This window comes from Botrytis deweyae (genome assembly GCF_014898535.1).
Source record: "Botrytis deweyae strain B1 chromosome Unknown BDEW_007, whole genome shotgun sequence".
NCBI lineage: Eukaryota > Fungi > Ascomycota > Leotiomycetes > Helotiales > Sclerotiniaceae > Botrytis > Botrytis deweyae.
Genome location: NW_024066214.1, coordinates 236,484 through 256,801, shown reverse-complemented (window position 1 = coordinate 256,801; position 20,318 = coordinate 236,484). Strand labels below are relative to the sequence as shown.

General features: G+C 41.2%; 6 protein-coding genes across 6 annotated transcripts; 4 read left to right on the top strand and 2 right to left on the bottom strand.

The window, feature by feature from the left end:
• Positions 1-1,946: 1,946 nt before the first annotated feature.
• EAE98_003788 (uncharacterized protein) lies at positions 1,947-3,174 on the bottom strand (the record flags this gene model as incomplete). The annotated part of the gene is made up of 2 exons (XM_038951408.1): positions 1,947-3,109; positions 3,159-3,174. 2 exons carry the CDS (start codon positions 3,172-3,174, stop codon positions 1,947-1,949), a joined length of 1,179 nt encoding a protein of 392 aa, XP_038811881.1.
• Positions 3,175-7,983: 4,809 nt separating this feature from the next.
• On the top strand, positions 7,984-10,950 carry EAE98_003787 (uncharacterized protein; the record flags this gene model as incomplete). The annotated part of the gene is made up of 5 exons (XM_038951407.1): positions 7,984-8,052; positions 8,120-9,265; positions 9,320-9,765; positions 9,821-10,757; positions 10,813-10,950. The coding sequence occupies 5 exons, from the start codon at positions 7,984-7,986 to the stop codon at positions 10,948-10,950; spliced, it is 2,736 nt and encodes a 911-aa protein (XP_038811880.1).
• Positions 10,951-11,740: 790 nt separating this feature from the next.
• Positions 11,741-12,554, top strand: EAE98_003786 (uncharacterized protein; the record flags this gene model as incomplete). The annotated part of the gene is made up of 4 exons (XM_038951406.1): positions 11,741-11,761; positions 11,833-11,923; positions 12,025-12,314; positions 12,399-12,554. 4 exons carry the CDS (start codon positions 11,741-11,743, stop codon positions 12,552-12,554), a joined length of 558 nt encoding a protein of 185 aa, XP_038811879.1.
• A 1,286-nt stretch (positions 12,555-13,840) lies between these two features.
• On the top strand, positions 13,841-15,249 carry EAE98_003785 (uncharacterized protein; the record flags this gene model as incomplete). The annotated part of the gene is made up of 5 exons (XM_038951405.1): positions 13,841-14,033; positions 14,087-14,118; positions 14,176-14,454; positions 14,502-15,169; positions 15,225-15,249. The coding sequence occupies 5 exons, from the start codon at positions 13,841-13,843 to the stop codon at positions 15,247-15,249; spliced, it is 1,197 nt and encodes a 398-aa protein (XP_038811878.1).
• Positions 15,250-15,633: 384 nt separating this feature from the next.
• Positions 15,634-17,004, top strand: EAE98_003784 (uncharacterized protein; the record flags this gene model as incomplete). The annotated part of the gene is made up of 2 exons (XM_038951404.1): positions 15,634-15,988; positions 16,118-17,004. 2 exons carry the CDS (start codon positions 15,634-15,636, stop codon positions 17,002-17,004), a joined length of 1,242 nt encoding a protein of 413 aa, XP_038811877.1.
• Positions 17,005-18,590: 1,586 nt separating this feature from the next.
• EAE98_003783 (uncharacterized protein) lies at positions 18,591-20,295 on the bottom strand (the record flags this gene model as incomplete). The annotated part of the gene is made up of 4 exons (XM_038951403.1): positions 18,591-19,263; positions 19,316-19,358; positions 19,670-19,906; positions 19,986-20,295. 4 exons carry the CDS (start codon positions 20,293-20,295, stop codon positions 18,714-18,716), a joined length of 1,140 nt encoding a protein of 379 aa, XP_038811876.1. The 3' UTR covers positions 18,591-18,713.
• Positions 20,296-20,318: the final 23 nt, after the last annotated feature.

Below are 20,318 nucleotides of genomic sequence, written 5' to 3'. Positions count from 1 at the left end.
GAGGGATAGTATTGACTTCTCAGCATAAAATATCAGCTATATATCCCAACCCCAACCCCAACAACTGAATGAAGCCGGATGTGGAATTGCAGACGTAGATGAGATAGGATGGGATAGAGAAAATAGAAACCTAATAGGTACCTCGCCGATGTATCTGGGTAGATGTGGTTTTGATTACTGATACTTTATATATTATTATTGGAGAATACAAGTATCGGGCAGAGAAGAGATTCAACACTATATACCTAGGTAGTCTCGAGGTAGTATTCGAGTAGGAACAAACTTTCAGATTCCCATTGCACCCCCTCCTATATCCTCCACACCTGGGCATGCAGAGAAAGGATATGTAGATCAAGGCAGCGATCATCTAGAGCTCATTTCCTCTTCTGTTCGTTGAGATGTTGATTCAAATCCTCCATTGATTAATCAATTCATTCCATCATTCAATCACTTATTACTTGGATATAACTGTACATCGTATTGATCAATATCTACAATATCTACCTACCTAGATAATACCACACTAACCTACATAGGTACCTACTATCTACCTACGGAATATCTACCTAGTATTTATTAAATTTCTCTCTTTCTCTCTCTCCCAAAAAATCCGGTAGCGAGAACCCCAATTTCCAATTCCCAATTTCCAAAGAACCCCCCAAGAACCACCAAGTTCCAACCACTCCCCTCCTGCAAACCACAAATTGCGAACTGCGAACCACTAATAAACTTCACACCTGTCTCCCTCCCTACCTACCTACCTACCTATTACCTATATATGACCTTCTACGAGTATTTCCAAGAACGAATGCATAAAACACATGAATAACACATGAATAACATTTCCCAAGCCTTCCTTGGATTACCTACATATATATCTATATATCTATATTACTATTAACTAGGTAGACCTCGGTAGACCTAGACCTAGGTAGGGTAGGTATCTACCTAGTAGGTCCCAAGACCAGACAAGATGTTATGCTATATTATGCTATATACACCAACTACCTATACCACGCTATCCCATCCCATCCTACACACTACCATACCTACCTATCTAGTAGGTACCTACCTAGTACCTATCTAGTAGGTACCTACCTACAATACTCCTCCTATCCTCTAGAGTACCTCGTACATACAGTACAGACAAACGGCGTTTATTCAATATACCTAGGTAATCATCGAATATTCGCACTCTAGGGGATACCATGCAATACCATACATAGTACTCTCAACTCAAATAATTCGATACACCTATCTACATCTCTACCAACCTAAAAGTATCCCTCCCACCCCTCGAATCACCTACGAATCCATAACAAATACCAAATACCAAATATCAAATCATCGATTCAAGTAATACCTAGTTTGTATCTACCGCTTGAACATTTCAAGCCGGATTTCCGTGAGGAATTACCATTTCACTTTCTTCCCTTCCCCTCCCTTTGCCTCCTGCAGTATCGCCATGTATCATTCTCAACATACAACATACAATATACAATATACAACATACAACCCACCCCTCCCTATTCTGAAAAATAAACTAGATACTCGCACATCCTATAATAAAACATTACATGCACACATTCTATCATCCCACTCCATTTCACATCTCCTAAAAGTGTTGAATAGATTCATTGGTATTGACATCATCTATGAAATCTTTAGAAATAGGTAGGTAGGTAAGCAAGTACCAAGATAGGATGATATAAAAAAAACATATCCCTAGAAAAATAGAAAGAAAAAAAAAGATCATTGCCAATCATAAAATACCCCCCTTGAACACCCTACCACACCAGTTGTGAACCATCAAAATGGGGATCCGCCCCTCCTCCAAGTGTATAGAGGGTTGAAAGAAACAAGTAAACCAAATCGTAACCAGACGGGTGACCTCCTATATCAAAATGCCTTCCCAAAAGAAATGTTTCCTGTCAAAAGATGACCCTCTATTCCTTTACTTCATGTTGGTCTGAGAATACATCTCCGTGCGACTTTTTCGTTGCATCTTGTGTCATGGCTGATAAACTAGCATCCGATTTTCGACCTGTGTTGGGAGGATCACTAAAAGGTCCTTGAGGTGTGATTGGGGTGCCATCTTCGATTAAAGTGATAGCATTAGAGTCTCGGGGAAATAATGATGATGGGACTCCTGTCGCTTTTGTAGGCTCAGGTGAAGTTGCTTTTGATAAGGTAGAGTTCACTCGAATGACTTGTGGTTTGGTCATTGTCGCAGCACTAGCAGCATTCAAGAATGTACTGCCTACAGAGAATGCTGGGCTAGGTGGGTTTTCAGAGTATTTTTTGAAATCGACGCTTGGAACTGGAGGGGTGATGGTGCCACCAGATGAACTTCCTCCCGCTTTGTTGACACTGACAACAGCTGCTTTTCCTCGAATGACTGTCTGAGCTGGAACTGGTGACACAATAGCTTGTTTTCCGTAAATAGTAGATGCCACACTATTTCGTGCGTACGAGTTTCGTTCACCAATTCCACTAATTCCACTGTATGTTGAGTCACGTAGGTCTCCTGGCATGAAGAAATGCTCTTGCTCATATCTTGGCGATCCAGATGAGTTTGATAGAGCAATTGGGATCGGAGGAACTGGAGGAACAAGAAGACCTGGAGTGGATGGAGTGGATCTGTTGGTAACACCTGGGATGTATGCGATTTGAATGATGTTCGATGCTCGTGTAAGCACTGTAGATGCAATTGATCCAACGGTATGTGTAGAAGCTCTTGCGTCCCTTCGCATTGCAAAATCTTTCTCTGCATTGGCTTGCTCTTGGTTCTCTATCCAGTCATCTTGCTCGAATTGTTGTCGCTTCGTCTTGATGCAGAACCTCCATACGAGATAAGTAACGGCTGCGACCGCTAAGACTCCTCCGATGACTCCTCCCGCAATAGCGCCTGCATTTGGACCGGATTTCGTTGATGAGGATGAACTAACAGTCGTCGAAGGTGCAGCAGAAGAAGCCACACACACTGTCTGTTGACATGCTGTACAAGTGGGTGGGACGAGGGAACAAATCTCATCATCAGCACAACTCGGACATGCCGGACTGACTCCATCGCATTCAACACATCTTCGAAAAAGAGTAGGGAAGGATGCTGCAATTGATTAGCGACAAATTGTTACCTTTCGAAGAATATCACCTACATTCGTAATACGCCATCTTTCCCAACACTAACTGCGATAAATTGTCGTGCCGTATGGAATAAATTGAGAGTGAAACAGTCAAGGTTGGTTTGGGATAGATCGAGGAGATCGAAAGGTGTTGGTAATTGAAGGCTTGGCCTGTATATAGTTGTTGGTGAAAGACAACAGAAGAGAGCCGGCTCGAGAAAGGTGAGTGGTGGGAAAATAAAATAAAATGTCGAATTGGGTATAAGCTATGAGAGCAGTGGAATGAAAAATCGTAAAAGTAAAGATGAATTGATCGAAACTCAAATGGTTATTGCCGGCGCTGAAAGAACGAGGTGATACAGTGACGATACGATACGGTCGCGAGATGAAGTTGGAAAGTAAAGTAGGCAAGATTTAAAACGAATGTTGGTTTGAGCGAACTCTTATTATTGCGGTCGTAAATAAGGTCGATTACGACTCCATCTACATTGACGACTGAAATCTAGACCGACGATGAGGGGAATTAAACGGTCGTACTGGTAGTCGTGATGATCATTTGCGATGAAAAGTGATGGTGTAGATGAGATTGGGTTGAATTGATGGAGATCAATCTATCATTAGTAAGTAGCACATTGTGAGTTCGACGAGTAGTTGGTTAGGAATCCAAGAAGCAAACTCAGGCAGATTTTCGTTGCATTTGGCGGTTGAGGGCGAGAATAGCGAGGAAAAATGGATCTAATTTACTTTTGGTTTAGAGTGCTGGGGGAGGTAGGGGGGGGCTAGGCTTGATGGTTTGATAGGCTTGTCAAGTGTATGGGAATGGGAAGGGGAATGAATGGGTTCTCCTTCATAAGATGGATGGAATATATCATATATGGGATATATGGGACGCTCTGTGTCATTACGCTTGGTGCCAGGGGAAGAGGGAGAGTTATTACAAAATGTGAAGGAAAAAACTAATCTCCAAATGTTTTATGCAAAACTCTTCAGTTAGGATTGGCAAATCATATATCAGATGAAACGGAAAAAACGTCAGTGAAAGTTGCCTAGGTAACATATGATTGTATCGTTGTATATATTATATATATGAACGAGCCATAGATTTTGAAGGAAGTTTAAGAACCCTTCTTGCGTGGTCGAAATTTGAGCAATGGCATGTATCATGGTATACTAGGTAGTTTCCATAGAGGTCAATAGAGGTATCACCGTGTCTGTTGCTATGCCATTTAATAGCTATTCACACCATGTCATGTCTAGAGCTAGCTACTCAGGTACATACCTAGATATCGCTTGCTCTCTTGCTTCAATCAGCATCAATATCAACCTCATAATAATAGGTAGAGAGAGATCTTTGATTGCTCTGGTCTGATTCAGTGAGAGTAAATTATATTGAGGAAGCATACGCAGTCTGTGTTCAAAGAAATCTATAACCGTTGGCAAATTATACGGATAATTTTAATCATATCCCTTGCGGCCCGCGTCTTGGTATTGTAGACCAATAGCTCTGGAATTTCAGATCTTAATATCTACAGTGAGCAAACGAGGCAAACTACAAGTCAGTTGGAAAGGTCTGCGGTTCTATCGTACTACCTAGAACCTAGAGTATCGATGTTTGTAAGATTGGTGTGATTTTTGGAAGAATGAAACACCACAGACGTACAAGAGGTACCTGAACTTCTCCAACAAGAGATCAGACGTTTTCAGGAGTCATTGACGTATTAATGCTTCGGCATTGCTATTGATAATGTATGGATTTGTCAAGTAAAAATTGAGTGAAGGTTGTTTTCTCCCAAACTCTGAAGCAGCTAATGAATGCTTAAAGGGTGCTTCGGTAAAATTTACCATTAGACAACAGTAACCCGTGCGGGTTGACGAGAAATTGCAAAACACTGGATTTTCAATAATTTAGTAAGGATGTCCGCTCATATTGGATACCCAGTACTCCATAGGCATTCTCAAGGCATTCTCGTAATCTTCTTCATTTTTGGTGATCACGTAAAGCAGAATTTTCATTCTACCGAGTTGCGTGGAGGAGCAGTGGCACCTTAAAACCCAGGCCACATTTTCCCCTGAATTTTAGTTGCCGTTGAATTGGCTTTTGACTTCTCCTTCCTTACCCGCTATTAGGGATGTTTTCCACTTTATACCTGTAGATGAAGCATCATCCATCATGAATGAGATATAAGCAGTCAGTGAACAAACATGGAATGAAGCTGTTGTCAACATCCACAACACTACGTACTGACAGTCTGCAGCTAAATACTCTACTGTGTACACCATTTTGGTTGTATCCATATTCATATCCTTATCCTTATCCTTATATTAGACTTTCATTCCCACAGTCCACAGATTCAGGAACTCTCCTTGGTCCGTCTAGTATTTTACCCCATTTAATTAGCTTCTTCTAGAATAGTACAGAGTCTATTAATAGACAGAGTAATACCTGACATTCGGAAAGTAGCCGCGGCGGTGGCGCTGAATAATGTACGAAGTAACTTTGTCAGACGCTGCCAACGACTTGTTTGTTTGGATGCTAGAGAGCGATGATGACTTCTTTGAACTTATAGTGAAGTTTAAGAATAAGACCTTGTGTATGATTGATGACCACTCCTCCCCAATGAGAAAAGCCCTTTATATTATACGATGATGTACAAGACTTGTGATGTGGTTGATCCAACATTTCATAGGCAGGTTAGTTATAGCAGCTGAAACCGAAGCGCAAAAACAGCCAATGATCTCAAATGATTATCAGACCAAAACGCTGGTTAAAGGGGTTAAGCCTGTACTCCATAACATTGCACTCTGTAGACGCGACTTTTCCAAGGAGGTAGTTAATATTACACGACATGCCATATGCCATATGCCATGAATTCGTTGTGAAGCACGAGTTAGTGAAGCGGCATAGAGAAGATCTTCGGGGAAAAGCTTCGAAAAAAGATCCAAGCCTTCCTCGTCCCTTCAACATGTTTACAGGAATACGAGATAGTTGTAGATATGTACACGCAATGCTGAACTTCGAGAATGAGGATTGGATAATTCAAAACGAGCCGCAGCATAGGGATGGGTAATGACGATGCATAGATTTACAATTGGAATCGATAAACTTTTGAGATGAGGCGCAGTCGATATGTATAATTAATATTATACCCGAACGAGCTTTTTCTCGGTTCTCTATAAATAAAAATTCAGAACTAAAGATAATGACCGGCTTACTAATATTCTTATATTTATTTTTAATATTTTTGAGAATTTACATCTACGTTTATAGTATATAGCTTTTAGAACTCTAAAACTTTTTAAATTTTTTAAGTCTTTAAATTCTTAAATTTAGTTTAATCTTATAAGATATTTAAAGCTTTTAGATTATTCTAATTATTCAAATCATCTAAAAAATTTAAATTATTCTAAGCTTGAAAACTATTTAATTATTTAATTATTTTCAAGATTTAAAATTATCTTAATCTTTTAAACTCTTTAAATATTTAAAAGTATTTAAATAACTTAAATCATTTGAATATCTGAGATTATTAAAAATTATTATTATAATTATAATTCGTCAAATCTTTTAAATCTTCTAAAGATTTTTATTCTTTTATAACTTATTAATTATTTAAACTCTTTTAATTTTCAAAATCATTTGAATATCTGAAAGCATTTAAATATCTGAAATCATTTGAATATCTAAAAGTATTTGAATATTTAAAATCATTTTGATATTTAAAATTATTTGAATATCTAAAATTATTTAAATGTCTAAAATTATTTGAATATTTAAAATTATTCAAATATTTGAAGTCATTTAAATATCTAAAATCATTTGAATATTTAAAATTATTTAAATATTTGAAATCATTTGAATATCTAAAAGTATTTGAATGTCTAAAAGTATTTCAATATTTAAAAGTATCTGAATATTTAAAAGTATTTGAATATCTGAAATTGTTTAAATATTCGAAATTACTTAAATATTTAAAACTATTTGAACATTCGAATATTTAAAATCATTTTAATACTTCAAATTTTAAAATCATTTAAATAACTAATATCATTAAAATTATTAAATCATTTAAATTCATCAAAATTCAATTATTAACTCAAATTATATAGTTATGAATAATGTCTTAAAATTTGAATATTATCTATCTGAGTGTATTATTTATATAGCTCACCGATTCAGTATAATTTCATTGATTCAAATGTCTTTATTCATTTTACATCGTCTTACTTATACTCAAAAATCGGTAAAGAATACTTTCAAGGTTCTGAACAACCCAAAAATTATTGAAGGGATCTGAAAATAGCGGGGACCAAGACAACAAACTAAATCATAAGGAATCCATTCCATCCCTCCTATTTTTTTATTGACTTCAAGAATCTGAAACAGGGTTGCTTTTTTATTACCCTTTCTGAGCCTTTCTTCATATCTTCACCACTTCACCACTTCATATTCTGAGAGGAGAAGATTCATCCACCATTCTTTTCTTCTTTGACTTCTTCTTCTTATCCTCTCTTCAATACTTGGGTACCATCACTGGTATCTTATATTTTTGACTGATTGTTTATTTCTGAATCAAAATAAAGAATTCTGAGTTGAACTACATTCACTCTTTTACTTAGGTTGCCAAGGAGAGGGCCGATTCGATCTATCTGACCGTCCGTTCCTGAAGCCCACGGATTGACACCGCCATACGAGAATATACCTCTAAATCTTGGACACAACCAACATTCCTCTTTAGATCTATTTCTCATTCATCAAGTATTGATCAAATCTCAAAGGTTTTGTCAGTATTAATATTACACTTACCATTTGTATAATCTCGATCACTTTATAAAGGGTTCTTGATTATTTTCCACAACCATGGCATACTCTGGAAACGGAGGCTATGATGAGCATAAGCTCCAAGACCTTCCACCTGGAGGGGGTAACGTAAGTTTTGAGACTTCTTTCATCTCTCAGATTGTGAGAAAGCTTTCTCTAACCATAGTTCTTGCAGTACCATCATCCTCAAGATGAAGAGGAAGGTGCTTTACCTTTACTCGATTCTGGAGGACATGGCGGCCCATTCAACAGCCCTTACGACTCTCACTCTCAAGGAGGTCTTCGAGCGAATACCCCTCCCGTCAGACCTGTTTCTGCCTACAGTCTTACAGAAACGTATGCGAACGATCCACAACCATACAGCAGCGATTACAATTCATCCCACACATACAATGAGCAGTTGGAAGATAACCCATACCCACGAACCGAAACTCCTTTGTCACGAGCTGAAACTACCTCCACAGAGGCATGGAGGCAACGACAAGCCCCTCAAGCTGGAGGTCTCAAACGTTATGCTACCAGAAAGGTGAAGCTTGTACAGGGAAGCGTATTGAGTGTTGATCATCCAGTACCCAGTGCTATCAAAAACGCTATTCAACAAAAATACAGGAATGATTTGGAAGGTGGCAGCGAGGAATTCACACATATGCGTTACACCGCTGCAACTTGCGATCCCGATGAGTTTACGTTGAAAAATGGTTACAATCTACGACCTGCCATGTACAATCGTCATACTGAGTTGCTCATCGCTGTTACCTATTACAACGAAGACAAGCAGTTGACTGCACGTACTCTTCACGGTGTCATGCAGAATATCCGCGATATTGTCAACCTCAAAAAATCTGATTTCTGGAATGTTGGTGGACCAGCATGGCAAAAAATTGTTGTCTGCCTTGTTTTCGATGGTATCGACCCTTGCGACAAAGATACACTTGACGTTCTTGCTACTATTGGTATCTATCAAGATGGTGTCATGAAGAAAGATGTCGATGGAAAGGAGACCGTTGCCCATGTTTTCGAATATACAACACAACTTTCGGTCACTGCCAGTCAACAACTTATCCGCCCAACTGAGGGCGACGCCAACTGCCTTCCTCCGGTGCAAATGATGTTTTGCTTGAAAGCAAAGAACACAAAGAAGATTAACTCCCATAGATGGCTGTTTAATGCGTTTGGTCGTCTCCTCAACCCGGAAGTCTGCATCCTTTTGGATGCCGGTACCAAGCCCGGTCCTAAATCACTTTTGTCTTTATGGGAGGGCTTCTACAACGACAAGGATCTTGGAGGTGCTTGCGGAGAGATTCATGCTATGCTTGGGAAGGTTAAAATGTCTAATTGAAATTTGATGCTGTCAGATGTGCTAACGCAAATACAGGGTGGCAAAAAACTTCTCAACCCGCTTGTTGCAGGTCAAAACTTCGAGTATAAGATCAGTAATATTCTCGACAAGCCTCTAGAGAGTTCTTTCGGATACGTCAGTGTGTTGCCGGGAGCTTTCTCTGCATATCGATTCCGAGCTATCATGGGACGACCTCTTGAACAATACTTCCACGGAGATCACACTTTGTCCAAGATTCTTGGAAAGAAGGGTATTGAGGGAATGAACATTTTCAAGAAGAACATGTTCTTGGCCGAGGACAGAATTCTCTGTTTCGAGCTTGTAGCCAAGGCTGGTAGCAAGTGGCATTTGACTTATATCAAGGCAGCTAAAGGAGAAACTGATGTACCTGAAGGAGCTGCTGAATTCATTGGTCAACGTAGAAGATGGCTTAACGGTTCCTTTGCAGCAGGAATGTATTCCATCATGCATTTCGGCAGAATGTAAGTTTATACGTGACGGCGTACTCTGAGCGTCAAAAACTAACGTCTTCCATAGGTACAAGAGTGGTCATAATCTTGTCCGCATGTTCTTCTTGCATATCCAATTCTTATACAACGTCTTCTCCAACGTTCTCAGTTGGTTCATGTTATCTTCTTTCTGGCTCACAACTACTGTTATTATGGATCTTGTCGGTACCCCTACCGCCGCTTCGGACACTACTGCCCTTCACCATGGCTGGCCTTTCGGTGATACTGCTACCCCTATCATCAACACGATTCTGAAATATCTCTACCTGGGATTCCTACTCGTTCAATTCATTCTGGCTCTTGGTAATCGACCTAAAGGATCTAAGGTTACTTATATCGTATCCTTTATCGTCTTTGGTGTTATCAATCTCTATGTTCTTGTCCTATCCATGTATCTAGTCGTTCGTGCTTTCTCATCAGGAGATAGTCTCGACACTAGTAACGCGAAAGATTTCTTTGAGAGTTTTTTCGGAAGTAGCTCGAGTTCAGGAGCTGGTATCATTATTCTCGCTTTAGCTGCTACATTCGGATTGTACTTTGTTGCATCCTTCATGTACATGGATCCTTGGCACATGTTCCATTCCTTTGGGCCATACTTGTTGCTCATGTCATCTTACATCAACATTCTCATGGTCTACGCTTTCAGTAATTGGCATGATGTTTCTTGGGGTACCAAGGGATCTGATAAGGCAGAAGCTCTTCCATCAGCTAAAACTACGAAGGTTGATGGTAAAGCAGCAGTTATTGAAGAAATTGACAGACCGCAAGAGGATATTGACAGTCAGTTTGAGGCAACTGTTAAGCGTGCTCTTAAGCCATTCGTTCCTGAAGTTGAAGATGAAAGCAAGACCTTGGAGGATTCTTACAAATCTTTCAGAACCAAGCTTTTGATCTCTTGGGTATTCTCGAACGCTTTGTTGGCTGTTGCTATCACGAGTGACAGTGTTGATGGATTTGGTTTCGGAGTGAGTTATTCTATGCCGACAACAGTTTGAATTTCCCAGCTAACATTATGTTCAGAATACTGCATCAATTAGAACTGCCAAGTTCTTCGAAGTTCTGCTTTACTCAACGGCTTTCTTGGCGCTTGTCCGTTTCCTCGGATGTTCTTACTTCTTGTTCAAGTCTGGTATCATGTGCTGCTTCATGAGACGTTAGACAAGACTTACACCATACATACTCTAGAAACAAATATCGGTACTCGCACCACTAAAAGGTCACGAGTAATAAATGTTTCTTTTTCAAAAAATTGGAGGGCGGAGAGGAGGATGGACCCTTTATACGGAGCGTGAGCACCTATCATTGGAAAGGAATCAGCGCGTGAATCTACAGCAAGCAACCATTTTTTGCATTTTTGCTTGCACATATGGAGCTTTGAGATTTTTTTCTTCTTCCTAGGCGGTCTCTCTATATTGCATGTTTGAGTAGGCGTTTCCGTTTAATACTATTGAATACCCTTATGAATGAATAACCATTCGTATCTATTGAGTTAGATGTTATCTCGTCAAAAATCCAACGTGCACCGTAGCAAACTATATGAGAAATTTGATTGAGAACTTACGTGTGGCACAAAACGGGTTGGCCACTCGCGTGACACTTTTGATAAGAAATCGAACCCCGCCAGCCCGCCAGTCCGCCAGCCCGCCTCATAACTTTCGGCAAGGCGTCAGCAACCAAAAATCCCTACTGTAGCAGCCGTATTATTGTATATTTGACAAGGCACAATATTATAACATCATTTTGATACAACAGACTGGAGCTATTCACTTATTATTCCGAGTTCCTATACTTTTATAACTGGGTACAAATCGACTCTCTCGCTTACTCTTCTCTCATTGTTAAAGGTCATTTCTCGAACATTATTTCACTACCTACAATATAATTCTCAACTTCCGAACTCCAGAATTGCACTCTCAATACTCCAGTTGAAGAGTCATCAATAGTCAAGATGTTGAAGATATGGTCTATGGTATGTGCGCATCAGAACTGGGATTCCAGCAACGATGTGTAACGCGTTCGGAATACTGACATTGTACGCAGAAACAAAAACAGCAGCAAGAGGCAAATGCCGATGCTGCTGCAGGCATCAAGAAGAAGAAGGTTACGGCCGCACAACTTAGATTGCAGAAAGGTAAGAGGAACAGATTCCAGGCTTTTGAGCGTATACGGAAGGGCACAGAATGAGATTGTACTGGGCATGCATGTATGAGGACTAACATCGTGCGCTGTCAGACATTGCTGAAATGTCGCTGCCCTCTACTATGCGCACCGATTTTCCCGACGAAGACGACATTCTCAACTTCTTTCTCTATATCGAACCAGACGAAGGCATGTACAAGGGTGGAATTTTCAAATTCAAATTCGCTGTTCCGGAAACGTTCCCACACGAACCGCCCAAGGTCAACTGTGAACAGAAGATCTATCACCCAAATATCGATGTTGAGGGAAAGATTTGTTTGAATATTCTGAGGGAGGACTGGAAACCAGTGTTGAACTTACAAGCGATTGTTATAGGATTGCAGGTATGATTTGGCAAGCGGTTTTCATGGATATATATGATGTCTCTGGTCTGCAAAATTACTTAATACTGACGACTGGATGAACAGTTCCTTTTCCTCGAACCAAACGCCTCGGATCCACTTAATAAGGAAGCTGCAGAGGATTTGAGATCAAACCGAGAGGGATTCAAGCGGAACGTGAGATCTGCTATGGGAGGTGGATCTGTAAAGAATGATTCATTCGATAGGGTACTGAAGGTTTGAAGGGAGAAGGCATATGGATTAAACATTTACTATGCTTTCAATATGCATTATGCATCAATACAAACGATGTCAAGATAGGGTTATACGATCCGGACCAGTACTACAATTCCAGCACCACGCACCAATGTGTGAGGTCACAACATGAGGACGGGGGCATGATGGGCGTTTTTTTCTTTCTATTTGGAGATCGAGGATCTTTCATGTAGCCCTTTTGGCTGCTGATCTTATATCAGGCTTTGTGTTGTGGCTGTAGATAGAATACATTGTGTTTGAGCCAGAGAGGAAGGGGAAAGTAGTCAATAGGGTTAATACAATGAGTGAATACATACAAACAGATATCTTTCTGAATTCAAGTAAAGGGGAGTGAAACCGCCAAAGCAATGACTACCGGAGGACTACCGGAGCGTCATTTCATGAGTAGATCTGATTCTGATGTCAACCCCTAGAGTATAGGAGTGAGTATTACGATTTCTCCGATATATGGAGGCATAGCGAAGGAGTCATATTTGTAAATGGAAACATTCTACTTGGTAACTTCATCTATCTAGGTATCTCCACTACTGTTGTCAATTCATATATCGGGGTATACTAGGCAAGTCGGAGCGCGCGAGGCCAGTTTCTCGTAGTCAATCAATTGTAAACTAACACAAGCTATTTCACGGCTTGGACCGTGGCCGGAACAATACCGGAGGGGTGGGTGAGGCTGTGATGTGGCCGAATTTCCACTATGGATAGCCTTCCTTTCCTTTCGGATAGATAGATGAGCTAGATTGTCGGATTTTGTATATATAATTGCGAAACGTAACTACATATCTAGGTACGATTGATGAGGATGAGAATGGCTACATATATATATAGGCATAGGTAGCTATGTATTGGGGTAAAAAGAAATATAACAATATAATCAGATTTACGACACATTTACACTTATTTAAAGTTTTGGTAAAGTTTCATAATTTGCCAAATTGAGTTCAGTTTTACAACGCTTGTACACATAGATTATTTTCACTTTCTGCAAGCCAAAATCCACCATTTTATTGGATGATATTCACATTGAAATACAACCCGCACTGTTGGCTTGCCAAGACTTTCCCACCCACAGAAAGTGCGATACTGGAGAATACCCCTGTCAAAGGTACCTCCGGAACCGGGCAGGAAAATTTCCTAGCTACTGTTGCCCACAACAAAAAGACGAAGAGTCACATCTACAACTTTTTGATTTAAACCTCAAAATACCCTTTTGCTACTCTTCCTTTTTTCGAACTCCACTCACTTCTTCCTTCAAAATGGCTGCCCGTACATTTTCCAGAGTCGCTAGACCAGTTGCACGTCAATTGACTGCACCAGCACGCAGAACTTTTGTCTCTGCTATCAATGCCTCAGCCAGACCTTCTGCTGCCCGTGCTGTTGTTGGAGCTTCCCAACAAGTCAGAGGTGTAAAGACCATCGACTTTGCTGGCACAAAGGAGAAGGTTTACGGTATGAATTCAGATCTCAATTTGCATATTAATGGAAACTGACAACTTTAACAGAGAGAGCCGACTGGCCAGTTGAGAGACTCCAGGTATGATTTACAACTCACAACCTTTGACATTGACTTTTGCTAACATCTATCTTCCAGGAATACTTCAAGAATGACACAATGGCCATTATTGGTTACGGTTCCCAAGGACATGCTCAATCTTTGAACATGCGTGATAACGGTCTTAACGTCGTAGTCGGTGTACGAAAGAACGGTCAATCATGGAAGGATGCTCAACAAGATGGTTGGGTTCCAGGAAAGAACCTCTTCGAGGTTGATGAGGCTATCTCCAAGGGTACCATCATTATGAACTTGCTTTCCGATGCTGCTCAAAGTGAAACTTGGCCAGCACTTAAGCCCCAGATTACCAAGGGAAAGGTATGGACATATATTCAAGTTCCAATGATCAAAACTGACTTCTGCAGACTCTCTACTTCTCCCACGGTTTCTCCCCAGTCTTCAAGGACCAAACCAAGGTCGATGTCCCAACTGACGTTGACGTCATCCTCGTTGCACCAAAGGGATCTGGACGTACCGTCCGAACTCTCTTCCGTGAGGGTCGTGGTATCAACTCTTCCATCGCCGTTTTCCAAGATGTTACCGGAAAGGCACAAGAGAAGGCTATCGCTCTCGGTGTCGGTGTTGGATCTGGATACCTTTACGAGACCACCTTCGAGAAGGAGGTTTACTCCGACTTGTACGGTGAGCGTGGTTGCTTGATGGGTGGTATCCACGGTATGTTCCTCGCACAATACGAGGTTCTCCGTGAGCAAGGCCACAGCCCAAGTGAAGCTTTCAACGAGACTGTTGAGGAGGCTACTCAATCTTTGTACCCATTGATTGGTGCCAACGGTATGGACTGGATGTACGAGGCTTGCTCTACCACCGCTCGTCGTGGTGCTATCGATTGGTCCGGAAAGTTCAAGGATGCTTTGAAGCCAGTCTTCAACGACTTGTATGACTCCGTCAAGACCGGAAAGGAGACTCAAAGATCCCTCGAGTTCAACTCCCAAAAGGATTACCGTGAGAAGTATGAGGCTGAGATGAAGGAGATCCGTGATTTGGAGATCTGGAGAGCAGGAAAGGCTGTTCGGTAAGTCACAATCATTAATCACTACGTGTTGTATAATCACTAACATTTTTATTAGTTCCCTCCGTCCTGAAAACAACTAAATGGATAGTTAATGGGGCCGTGGGGCTGGAGTTGCATATTTGAAATTGGGCCAATTGTATCATACTCTCATGACTTTCCGTTTTTTTATCAACGGTATCTGGAATTAAAAGTTTAAGCCATTGAATTCAAAAAATTATATTTCCAATTGTTCTTATGATTGACTATGCTTGTGCACTTGTTCATACTTCCCTGTTCGGCCGAGATCGGCATGATTTTCACCAAACCAGGGTCTCAATTTATATGAATCATCCGGGCAATGCCCCGCCCCCACCATATCAATTATGCTATATGGTTAGCAGCTGCACCCTTCCTTGACATTGCAATTTATTTCCAATTCATGTTAACACATTTACAAGTGTGTTCAATTTAGATCAGTACTCACAATGGCAGATCCCAATACTCGTCTCCCTCTTAATCGCCAATCGGTTCTGGATGCTCACGAACTGATTAAATCTCATATTCATCATACCCCAGTTCTGACAAATAGGACAATTGACGAAATAGCGAGTACACCACAGACTGCGGAGGCATTGAAAGGGACAGAATGGGAAGGAAAAGACCCTGCGAGACCGAAAATTAGACTATGGTTTAAATGTGAGAATCTACAGAGGGTGGGCGCATTCAAAGTTAGAGGGGCTTTTCATGCGCTGAAGAGGTTAGAGGAGGCAGAAGGAGGGATCGAAGCTGGACATGGAGAAGGAGGTTGGAGACAGATGGGTGTGGTAACACATAGTAGTGGTTTGTTCACTATTTTTTATACCTTTTCTTGGCTTGCGAATTGTTCTTTGGCATTATTATCATCTCCGGCTTTCTTCCAGTCTGCCAACGAATTCTGGAGGTAAGATACTAATATAACTCTGATAATAGGAAACCACGCACAAGCCCTCGCACTCGCAGCTCGTGAGCTCGGAATCCCAGCCCATATCGTCATGCCCACTATCTCGACACCATCGAAAATAGCAGCGACAAAAGGTTACGGCGCAAATGTTAGATTCAGCGGGTCAACATCAGTAGAGCGAGAAGCGATGGTTGAAGAAGTTATGAAGGAAACAGGCGCAAAACTTGTGCCGCCATACGATCATCCGGATATTATTGCTGGGCAAGGAACCATGGGTTTGGAATTGGCAGAACAGGTCAAACAATTACAAAGTGAGAGAGGCATAGGCAATCAAGATGGCCAGGAGGTAAAAGGATTAGATGCGATTATTACTCCTTGTGGAGGCGGGGGTATGTTATCGGGTGTTGCGCTTTCGTGCGAAGGAAGAGGAATCCGAGTTTTTGGCGCAGAACCCGAGTTTCAGGGGGCGGATGATGGACGGCGCGGATTCGAACAGGGGAAGAGAATTGAGAGTGTCAAGAGTCTCACGATTGCGGATGGATTGCGCACGCCGGTGGGAAAGATTCCGTGGAGTGTTATTTTTGAGAGGCGGTTGGTGGAGAGTATGTACAGTGTGACGGAGGAGCAGATTAAGAAGGCGATGCGGTTGGTGGTTGAGAGGATGAAGGTTGTCGTGGAACCGAGTGCGTGTGTGGGGCTTGCGACGGTGTTGTTTCATGAGGGGTTTAGGGGGATGGTGGAGAGGGAGGCGGGGGAGAGGGGGTGGGATGTTGGTGTGGTTTTTAGTGGGGGGAATGTGGGGGTTGAGGCGTTGGGAGTGTTGTTTGGGGAGGGGGGTAGTGGGAAGGAAGGGGAGAGGGCGCAGGGGAAGGTGGGGAGCGATGGGGTGAGGGTTGCGGAGAATGTGGCGGGTTAGATGGGAGTGGGGAGTGGTATGATGTGAGATGGATGTAAATCAACATAATGAGGTTATGAAATATACGCGACGAAGAAATTTCCTGGAACTGAAACCTATCCTTTTGCAACTCCCATACTAGTATAATCTCTTGTATATATAGCGTGATGTCCAGTTGGGACTTGAGGAGATAGTGTAGATAGTATGGATAGTCAATATGGATAGCCAATATGAATTAAAGATAATCAATAAGAACAGAAGATACTTGAAAAGAATACATGGAAGAATAGAAGTAAAGAACGATATTAAAGATAATCCCCCTCCCCTTTCTTCTCGTTAAGCGTTATGCTTTTGACAACTCTGGAATGCTGGAGTTAGGAGTTAGGAGTTGGGAGTTGGAAGTTTATTGTTGGGTTTCTGATTCGCTTGTTTTTTTATTTTATGTTTTTATGGTGGAGAGTGGAGAGGGATATGGAGGGTTAAATAGAGTATAGAGTATAGAGTATGGAGGATGATATAGAGAGAGAGAGATATGAGAGAGAGATATGAGAGAGAGATATGAGAGAGAGATATGAGAGAGAGATATGAGAGAGAGATATGAGAGAGAGATATGAGAGAGAGATATGAGAGAGAGATATGAGAGAGAGATATGAGAGAGAGATATGAGAGAGAGAGATGAGAGAGAGAGATGAGAGAGAGAGATGAGAGAGAGAGATGAGAGAGAGAGATGAGAGAGAGAGATGAGAGAGAGAGATGAGAGAGAGAGATGTGAGAGAGAGATGAGAGAGAGAGATGAGAGAGAGAGATGAGAGAGAGAGATGAGAGAGAGATATGAGAGAGAGATATGAGAGAGAGATATGAGAGATAGGGTGTGGAAATTGATGGATGGATGGATATCTATATAGATGGTTATATGTAAATGATTATATGACAAGTAAATAGCTATATCTAGTCTACTTAAGTATCCAGTAAGTATCTCATGCTTTACTTGAACATTGGTGAAGATTTAGTTAGTAGTGAGTGTGTGATAAGCATCGAGGGATTTCCGCTTAATATTTAGGAGGGAGGGGGTCTTAGATTAGTATTGGTTACCTATATAGTAAATTTACCACTTTCACGCGTGTTAGATTCTAGACTGGCTACCTACCTATCTTCCTAGTAAAGTTTATTATTTAAGACTAGCGATTGTAAAGGAATCTCAAATCTTATACTGGAGGGGGGAGATAGGGGCAGGAAATGACAATTGGAAGCTAGAAAGTATCTCGAAAGAGTAGAATCGATGAATGACTTTAAGATAAATTGTATATCTAAATATCTAGGTAGATATAAGTCACTGCAAGAGGAAAAAGTTGAATATTTCAACAGTATAAGAGTGATACTCTGGACTTTTATTGGTATGGAAGCAATTTGTCATTTGTTGTACGACGATTAAGTGTAGTACAGATTTGAGAGATCAAGATCAAAGAATCAGATTAGCCACTGCATATTATAAATCCCGATAAACTCAATACTAAAGCGATTATCTAGGAACATGGAAGTATATATCAAGCGGCTATATATCCAGATCACAATTCCTATCACAACTCCAAGCCCAATATTAAGGTTGATAGATGAATCCCTCTTTTCAAGTGTCCCAAACACCAACAAACCAACAATACACCCCGATAGAAATCTACAACAACATTAACCCTTCTAGAAAATTCAACCTCCCATACTGCAATCAGGAGCCATCATGAAAAGTTTATCGTGCCGTCATCGCGATATGCCCGCAGCTTTCTTATTCGTGTCAGTCGTCTTCTGTTACCGCGATAGCTATCACGATAGAGAGGGGACCTGGGAGTTATTTTTGTAGATGGTAATGGTTTATCGGGTTGTGGTTCTGGTTCTGGCTCTGGTTCTGGCTCAGGCTCAGGCTCGTCTTCTTTCCCCTCATATTCCCACTCAGATCCACTAGGTAATTCTTCTAATGGGTTTTCCTTGCGACGCTTATTCTGCATTTCTACCCTCATCTCCACATACGCCATCCCTCCTCCCAGAGAATCGACTACACCATAGATTCCGGGCAAGAAACGCCACACTTCTTGATCTATCGGCTCGCCTATATCTCCTATTACACTCAAATCATCCGGCGTCCAATACATCTCGACGTCTTGGAGACAGCTATGCATCAGTCTATCTATACTCAAATCCTCGAGGTCTGCGTCGCGAGTGCGTTCAAAGAGTGGACCTTGCTTCTGGCTAAGGTGTGTCCTGGCGTACCGACGGATAGTTCGCCTCATTCTATATTGTTCAATTAACCCCGATCACATGCATGATTCATGGAAACACTAACCTGTTAAAATATGGTCCTCCGGCCAGGGAGGATGTTACCCAGCCTACGAATCGTCAATTAGTTTATGGAGTTTCTCAAACGATGGTGATGATGAGTGAAAATTTGATCCCTTCGAACTATAATGCTGCGTAGAGGACTCAATCACTACGGAATACATTTCGGGGTTGAAAGCTTCCAGTGTTGTGTTATACTTTGGGTCATTGATGATAAACTCAACCCCCCCAATAAATTTATTGTTCTAAGCATGTTCAATGTGAAGGGTTCAGAAATGAAAATCCAGCCTTGCGGGACTGCATCATCAACAATCCACTACGCGGTTTCGAGTGTAGAATAATGTAAAGGCTCTTGACTTACTATCCATCCAAAGTGGTGACATAACAGCCAAGTCCGGCATGGCAGCGGCAAAGCAAGCTGCCACAACATCTTTATATAAGCGACAAGAACAGAGAAATGTTCGCCGTGTGAGTATTTCGTATGCTTGGGGATGCTCTAATATTGTATGGCCAAGTGAAGTGATGAACGATTTTTCGAGATCGGTGAAACCCGGATCCTGAAAGTACACTTTACTTGGTGGAATATCAAATTTTTGCCCTGCAAGATGTTATTTATGTGTGTAAAGAGAGGGATTAAGAGGGTGGATAAATTGGAAATTCGAAAATATAAAACTTACTCAAAATATCAATCCAACATTCAAAGCCAACCACTTGGGAAAGATGATACAAACCTCCGCCGCGTTCCTCATTCTGCGAAACGTAACTTTCATCATACTTATAAGAACTATTTGTGCCACCCTGTATTGATCCAACACCCATGGATAACGCTGAATCCACTACTAGCTTCAAAGGAAATATCGTTTTTTCCACCCATTCTTTTTGAACGGCGTGAAATTTTGATGCTTTCCACCCGCGAGTCATTTCCGCATGTATGGCTAACATGCCTGCAAGCTTTTCAGCTTCAGTCTTTTCACTAGGATGGGACATCTCGGACACTAATTGGAAAGATT